An 8,609-nucleotide genomic window follows, 5' to 3' on the forward strand; every position below is an offset into this window, starting at 1 on the left:
ATCTCATGGTGTCTGTAATAAAGGCCCTGAGGAGGACAGTACATATGGGATCACAACAGAGTGAGTATTAGATTTACTTTGTGTGGAATGGTTATAACTTAATTCCTTTACAATAAGATTGTGAACTTTGCCCTTAGTTTTAGCTCTGCTTTAGTGTGGTTTGGCGTGGTCAAGTTCGGGTTGAGATTTAATTCTATAAAACATGACTTTTGTATATTGTGCGTGTGCCTTACTGAAAGCAAGTGAAATGAGAACTATTTCTCTCAGAATGTCATCTTAAACTGTTTATTTGCCATAGTTACATTAGTATCATGTTTGTTTTGTTGATTCTGATTCAGCATTTGTCTTAATGTGTTCCTGTGTGCTAATCTTTATTTTTGAATATTTTAAAATAAACCATTATTATGAATGGTGTTAAATCAATGTATTCTCATGCTGATATATGTATATATTATGATTTTTAGTCAGTAAAGACAGTCATCCTGGCCAATTTTAATGTGTATAAGCACTAGACAGTACTCCATGTTACACTTTAGTACTCGCCTCATTACATAGGAAAAGTCCTTAGAATATTGTACAACTCCTACATATTCCAATACTCCATTCAGCACATGTCAGTACTGTTCTTGGTACCAGTCAGAAAACACAAGTCAACTCAGAAAATGGCTGTGCACCATAAACAGACTACACTGAAGAAATTTGCTCTGTTGACTGAATCTGCTGACTGGTTTTGTTGTGATTGAGTTGTATGATTGTCTTGTTGGAGGATCTGAGAGGAACAAGGCCAGTCTGACACTCATAGTCTAATAGAATTTACTCAATTATTCTCTGGACTGAAGTTACTTAAATAACTGCGAACAAATTGTTTCTTCATTTTTATTACTGTAACACACATGAAATGTACAGTTCATCACAGGTTAACTTCTTGCTGTTGTCGTCCAATTCCTCTAGATGGCACTAGTATTCCAGCTGAGATTGCTCTTTTACTGTGAGGGAGAGTAGTTCTAATATTCTCTTCTACCATAAGTTTGGTAACTGATTTTCTTTTTCTTTTTGTTTCTACCATTGGTTTAGAAACCAATAAAGATGACCAAAAGTGTTTTTAAGGGTATTTTTGTGTCTCCAATTCACCTAAGCTGCATGTCTTTGGACTGTGGGAGGAAACCAGAGCTCACCCACACAGACTCAGGAAGAACATGCAAACTCCACGCAGAAAGGACCCCGGCCGCCCGGTCAGGAATCGAACCCGGGACCTTCTTGCCATGAGGCAACAGCGCTACCCACTGTGCCACCCCAACCAAAACATAAATTACAAATTAAACGTATCACTCTACACATTAATGACCTGAAGACAGACAATAATGTTTTTACAAATGGAATATTTACAGAGCAGACATAAATGCAAAATGCAAATCTGACAGGTAGCAACAGGCAATAAATATTGGGGATATAAGAACTGAGACTGAAAGACAGAAGGAGAACAGGATGGTGGTGGGATGTGTGTATAAACTGAAAACAAGAGGTGAGGACTCCAATGCCACGTGTGTGTGTGTGTGTGTGTGTGTGTGTGTGTGTGTGTGTGTGTGTGTGTGTGTGTGCGTGTGTGTGTGTGCGTGCATGCATGCATGTGTGTATAAATAATGAGAAATGGAAGGACAACGTGAGTCCATCAGAGAGAGATATGATCTGACCAATAGAAGAGTGATGTGACACATCATTCATTGTCAGTGAATGTCTTTATAATTTCTCTCCTCCCAGTTTTGTTTAGTGATGAATGTAAACACTACTGCTGTCATCTCTTCAGTTCCCTGTAGAAACCAAACATGACAAAATAGAATGACACGTTTATTAGAATCATATGAGAGACACAGATCTCACGTTTCATGTTACATGTGTCTTTTGCTGTCTGTTTGCATGAGTCACCAATATTGATGCTGTACAGGGAAATCCAAAAATAAAGGCAACACTTAAATGTTAAAAAGAATAATTTTGAACTGTATATTTTGAAGTGAAGTCTTACCATTTTTTGTGAGATCTCAGTGAAACTCAGTGTCACAGCTGGACTATAATTCAGTTCCATGGTTTGTGCTGTATGACAGTTAAAAATAAATAAATAAACACAGGAACAATCCAAATAAGACTAGAAGAGTTTGATTTCAACATTAAAAATGAAATCTGAGTTGTCATTACTCAACACTTGCCTTCAGACGATACATAACAGATGACATATAACAAACATGGCAGTACCAGTGAAGTACATATAAATACTGTCAAAGGTATTGTCCATATAGGCAGTTTTACTGAAGAATCTGCTACTGAAAAAGAAAAAGAAAAGACAAAATTAAAATGATAAACTGTAGATCTGCGTCTCTTGGCATATCTTCAATTCTGTTACTTGTTTCCCTTTGCTGTGTGTCAATAATAAACTGTGGAAGAGAATGGAATCAGTACACATATACATTTCATGAGTGTGTGTGTGTGTGTGTGTGTGTGTGTGTGTGTGTGTGTGTGTGTGTTCGTTCATGTGTAAGTGACTGTGTATGTTTGTGTATATGTATCACTCTGGGCTCAAAATGTAATTCTCTGGTAACAATAATCTCTACTTAAACGCATAATAAACTGAACAATGTCAAAAATGAAGATCTTACCCAAAACACTGTCAAATGTCTGAATTGTGTTGTTGAGGTGGCTGCTACACAGTACATGGTAAACAAACCAGATTGTATCCAAAATGACAAACACTTAAGTCACCTCTGACATACCAGGACTGTGAGGACGGTAAGTAACACTGAACAACATGTCAGACATGAAAATCTCACCTGTAGTGATCTCACACTCATTACAAAGCTCAGTTACATTGAGCATTAATGACTTACTTGAGATGTGAGAGCAGAGTTCAGTAATGTTGAGTTGTGTTGTCTGCTGACTGACTGGGTTATCAGCTACACAGCTGTAGGTGTTGTTGTCCTGATCTTCTATCTCCAGAGGGAGAGAGAGGTTGGTGTTGAGATCAGGGCTGCTGGTCTGGTTCAATATCTCTTTCCCTTTGTACCAGGACAGAGTCACATCTCTCCCATTCTCCACTGAACACACTACTGAACACTTTGGACCAGATGATCCACTTACTGCTGAACGACCCTGTTTTTTTCCAACAAGAGGAGCAGGAACAGTAGCTGACAGAAATGGAGAGAAATTAACAATGAGAAATATTTGCTCTCTTCAATGCATGCAGAATTTAACATAATTTAAAAGAAGTATATTTTAATATGAGCATATAAGCATATTTTAGAGCATATCAGTCATATTCAGTGATAGACAATGCCATATTTGACAGCACAGTTAGTTATCATTAATGGATTCAGCAGTGATTTACATAAAGTAATTACTCTTGCTCAGGGTTTTCTAATTCACAAGGAACCACCAGTCAACTAGTCATATGAAGTCTCATTTTCTGTTTTGACAGTACATCTCATCTTCAGATTGAGACAGATAAACCAGAAAATAAAAGGTTATAACTGATTGTCCCCAAGGCCATGACCACTGTTACATCTCAAGTAAATAAAGAGAGTAGACTCTGCTCTTTAAATGGACTACACTGCAGTATGTCTGTGTTCTCAGTTTTATTCTGTTCATCTACATATCCTTTCCCTGCTTCACCCAGACTGAGGAATGGCTGATAACAGATAAGGACAATATGGGATGAATACAGTCATGAAAACAGTGTGTATCAGTCTGGTCCAGTCATGAAAATAGTGTGTATCAGTCTGGTCCAGTCATGAAAATAGTGTGTATCAGTCTGGTCCATAGTTACTCAGTTCCAGCCCTGGAGGACCACAGTCCTACGGCTTTTCTCATTAACCAATTTCTATGGTCTCTGATTGGCTGAAGAGCCCACAAAAAGCAGCAGGACATTGGCCCTCCAGGACTAGTTTTGGTCACCTTTAGTGTAATACACTCACAAATTAATTCAAGTGCCGTTCATGGATCATCAGTATAGAGAAGTAATTTATGTTTTTCATGCAAGACAGTGAACTCAGGATGTATAATGTGTACACTACTCAACAAACTCACCATAGACAGTGTAGCTGAAAATCTTATATGAATCCTCTCCACTGATGATTTGTACTTTATAAACTCCAGAGTCTGTGATGTTGATGTTCCTGATGGTGAGAGATCCAGTCTGTCTGTCCAGCTGCAGTCTGTCTCTGAATCTATCACTGTATTCTGTTATAATCTCTCCTCTGAGGACCTGACTCTGAACTATTTTTGTCTTAGGGTCCACAGGTCCATGAAACCACAGTATCAGAACATCACTCTGTAGTCCAGTAAAACCAGTGTGTAGAGTAACAGTCTCTCCCTCTCTCACTGTCTTCACTTCATCCCCAGTAACTCCCAGCACATCTGTGAATTTTAAAAACACACATGCAATGTAGTTTCATCGTTCAAAGTTCAGTTGACTGTCTGACAAACAAAAAAATCATAGAACTCTATGCATAGAAGATAGAGAAAGAGACAGTTCCGCGTTTTGTCAATACTCAACAAAACACATGTGAAGCTCACACAGGGCATAGCACTGTACATGAAATGTTCACATTTTGAATATTAGTGCTTAGTCTGCCCCATACCTCTGTTACAAAACAGGACACAGAATACATCACAGTCTCATACCATTTCAAACCCTTTATGTCACCCCGTATCAGTCATTGTTTTGTGATTCAAATGTTACATGTGCTAAATAAAGACTTCTCTAAAGGTTTGTGGTAGTATATAAAGGTATAATAGTAAAATAAAAGCAGAATATGCCACTCCACACAGAAAAGACTCAAAGCTTCCAGTCGAGGATGGAACCCAGGACCCTCTTGCCTTCAAGGAGACAGCACTACCCACTGCGCTACATGTGCCCTCATTTTAACATAACGAAAACCAAATTACATAAATAATAATAGTAAACAAACTGATAAACACCTCTAAAAAAGAAGAAGAAAACAACAGAATGCAGAAAACAGTGAAACACACTGGAAATTACATGTGAGAGCTATGATCAAAATGGTTACACAGACATTCACAACAGTAACAGCATGTAACACATGTCACTGGACAACTGATCAACAGTCACTTGTAAAACACTCTACACACATGCCTGGTTTTGGAGTGTATTCCTAGCTGAGTTCTCCAGAGTGTGTTGGCCATGTTTCTTGATTTTTCTTTATTCAAGACTTTAACCCAGGCCCTGAACAGAGAGTTCAGTGCGATATTCTATTGCCTGTTTGGAATAAGCCGTGTAGACACGCTCTATCTGTACCTAATTTATTTCGGTTGGATAGCAATCTTTGGAAAGAGGTCAGTAGCATCTGGATTTAAATTATCAGTGGACCTGTCCCTCTGTAAGCCTCAGACAAATACTGTCAGATCTTCCCTAGCATTTGACCCATCAGTCACTTACATCAGATCCCCAGTGTCTGAGCAAACTCTGAAACTCTTCATGAATTTCTATACACACAGAATACCCACACTAAACATGGAGTTTAATAAGAATAGACCCAGAGCAGTTTGTTAGTAGAATATCTCAATCTTATCAAAAAATAAAAACTGCCTGTCTTTATGTAAGATCTGCAGAAACAAACAAACAAACAAACAAACAAGCAGCCTTTATACTCACCAGCTAGATCCTGACATCCTTCCTCTCTCAACAACAGTGAACCATTTTCAGACACCCAAAATATCCTATCCTAGAAAAAAAACAATCTATAACAGTGGCCTAAACTCTCCTTAACAGCACAGTTGGTGGCCTAAAATAACCAGATAAGATGACCTTTCACTGTTTTACCCAGTATGGATCTGACAGGTATACAGTACAGCTGCTCTTTGTCTGCATGACTTGCCCTGTCCCCTCCTGTATCCTGTTATACACACTGTCAGAGACAACTGTTCTGTGTTAAGAATGCAACTGAATGCACTCTGCGACACTCTGGAGTGCTGCTTACAGGCCAAATATTACTGTCTGCAGTCTCCTGGAACAGGTCTATATAAAACTGTTACACCTCTAAATCCTAAACATGCTAACATCTCTGAAAGGAACTTGATGGCTGTTCAATTTGTCTTTCCTCTGTGTTGTTCTTCATAATCAGAAACATTTGCTGCACACCAGTAAATCTGGGTGTGCTAGAATCATGTGTCACTAGCTACTGATATTGCATGCCTTAACAATAAGTAAATGAACCTACTGCTTTGTTAAGTTTGATAAAACTCATTACTAATTTACTGCAATACAGGCAGGACCTTCTTACACCTCTGGTTCTACAGTTTATATAGTGATCTGGTTTACAGCAACAAAAGAGAGACAGAACTTTTTTTCTTCAGTTTACAGCATTTATTACAAAACCATATTTTGTGTGGACAAAGAAATTTCCTCAATTTTTGTGGGGATTTTCCAAAGTCCTGTCTATTGCTGTTGTTGTTTGCTCATTTATGAACAGGTTGATAAACTGGATGCATGTTTTATTTAATACAGCATAGGCCAGGAAAACAGGGACACAGGAACAAAGCCCGATAAAGACAGAATTCAAAACAACTCTTGGAATTGTAAGACTTACTAGTGGCACTCAGATACATCAAGGTAAAGTCAAGATTTCAGCAGAGAACAAAGAAAAGGAAGTTAAAGGAAGCTAATCGTCTCCAACTTGTGAATCGAGATATTGGAAGTTGATTAAATGTGTTGAGTTCTGGTTCCAAGGGTCATGAAGGCTGTAGCCACAGAGAGGCCTCTTTCTGAAGCCACAGCAAACTTTGTTGGATGGTGTCTGAGATCGGTGCAGTATCAGACACCTTGGTGAAACACACCATGGGGTGTTCACTTTGGGCACAGTTGTCAACCAGACAAAAATGCTGTAAAATGCAAAGACGGATTGTTGTACTTCATCTTTTATCCTAGTTAACTGTAGGCGTGTTCATCAACCATCAAAGCTTTCAGCACATTTGGTGATAATCTAGTCAGGACTGATGGAGTAGGGTACCACCCCCCTCCTTTTTGTTATCACGCTTTTAACAGAATAAAGAGTGAATCCATTAAACTGTTCACAACCTCTGTAAAGGACTGGCGACCTGTCCAAGGTGTTTCCCCACCTTACGCCTGATGAACACTGGGATAGGCTCCAGCACCCCCCAGTGACCCTAATTAGGGCAAGCAGCTTCGAAAATGAGTGTTGTGAATCTTACTTTCGGATGACACTAAACAAGCCAGGGTATGTAACTTTGTTCCAAAGCTCATTCTTACAATAATTCCTGCATTTGGAAAGGAGACATACAGCACAGAACAATAAGATATGATACATTTATCGTGCAATGGATTTAGAGTTCACTGTCTGATATACAACATAGTGTTTTGATGCATGTTTTGATATGTTGTTCTGGCACTTTGAACAGAATGAAGAGTTGATCCCTATGTCATGGGTCATGTTATTTTTTTTTGGGGGGGGGGGGGGGGGGGGGGGGGCGGGGGGGCACCTAGGGTGTGACAGTACCCCTATTCCCCCCTTCCTTCATCCCCCCCTTGACAGGACTGGATGCTCTGGATGTGGAACAGGCAACACAGCTGGAGGGTCAGCTCCAGATGTGACCAAAAATCAACAACGTAATTGTATTGTATTACATTACAGTGAGACAGTGCCCCAAAGACCATAAACACACTTCTATACTCAATAGTAACACGGAGAAATCAGAGAGTGGATCACTGAACTACCGTTAGACAGTCTAGCTATACACTCAGTGAACATCGTCATCATACAACACATTTATAATAATAATAATAATAATAACAACAATAATAATAATAATAATAATATTTATTAAGAGCCCAATATCACTATTTATAGTCTCAAAGGGCTTTACATGTCTATAACAAAGCCAATCAAAATTATATTATGCATAAGTTCAAGAAAATAGATAAGTCTGCCCTTGCATGAATTGGGAGCCAATGAAGGGAAGCCAGGACAGGTGTAATGTGATCAACCTTCTTCGTTCTGGTCAGAATTCTAGCAGCAGCATTCTGGACCAGCTGAAGACTTTTGGTACTAGAGGCAGGCAGGCCAGAGTAAAGAACATTGCAGTAATCGAGGTGAGACGTGACGAATGCGTGAACAATGGTTTCTGCATCAGCCATACTTAGAAAGGGCCTAATTTTAGTAATGTTACGGAGGTGATAAAAGGCAGTTTTGGTTGTTTTCTTGATATGAGTGACTAACGAGAGACTAGAGTCAAAAATCACACCAAGGTTTTTAGCTGAAGAGTTTTGAGAGATGATGCAGTTGTCAAAAGTTAGGGTAAGATCACTAAAAAGATGCTTATGTGTAGGGGGACCAATGATCAGCATTTCAGTCTTGCCTGTGTTAAGCATCAGGAAATTTGAAAAGATCCAACCCTTAATAGCACAAAGACATACCTCAAGGTTAGTCAATTCAGAGCGGTCATTGTGCTGGATAGGTAAGAAAATCTGAGTATCATCAGCATAACAATAAATTATAGTACAGTGCAAAGTAGTCTTCGGGTCTTATATGCATTCAGAATACTTCTTTATCCTGAATCAGTCATATTTTGCTGAAGGATTAAAGTCA

General features: G+C 38.9%; 1 protein-coding gene across 1 annotated transcript; it reads right to left on the bottom strand.

The window, feature by feature from the left end:
- Positions 1-1,800: 1,800 nt before the first annotated feature.
- LOC115823809 (hepatocyte cell adhesion molecule-like) lies at positions 1,801-6,612 on the bottom strand. Its single transcript, XM_030787834.1, has 4 exons — positions 6,594-6,612; positions 4,072-4,401; positions 2,877-3,173; positions 1,801-1,808 (listed from the first exon to the last, which is right to left on the bottom strand). Exons 1-4 carry the CDS (start codon positions 6,610-6,612, stop codon positions 1,801-1,803), a joined length of 654 nt encoding a protein of 217 aa, XP_030643694.1.
- Positions 6,613-8,609: the final 1,997 nt, after the last annotated feature.

Source organism: Chanos chanos, chromosome 11, assembly GCF_902362185.1.
Source record: "Chanos chanos chromosome 11, fChaCha1.1, whole genome shotgun sequence".
NCBI lineage: Eukaryota > Metazoa > Chordata > Actinopteri > Gonorynchiformes > Chanidae > Chanos > Chanos chanos.

Excerpts from the sequence above, each read along its gene's own strand:
- LOC115823809 (XM_030787834.1), bottom strand. Across the intron at positions 3,174-4,071 it reads TTTCAGCTACACTGTCTATG|CTACTGTTCCTGCTCCTCTT; the intron begins GTGAGTTTGTTG and ends CATTTCTGTCAG.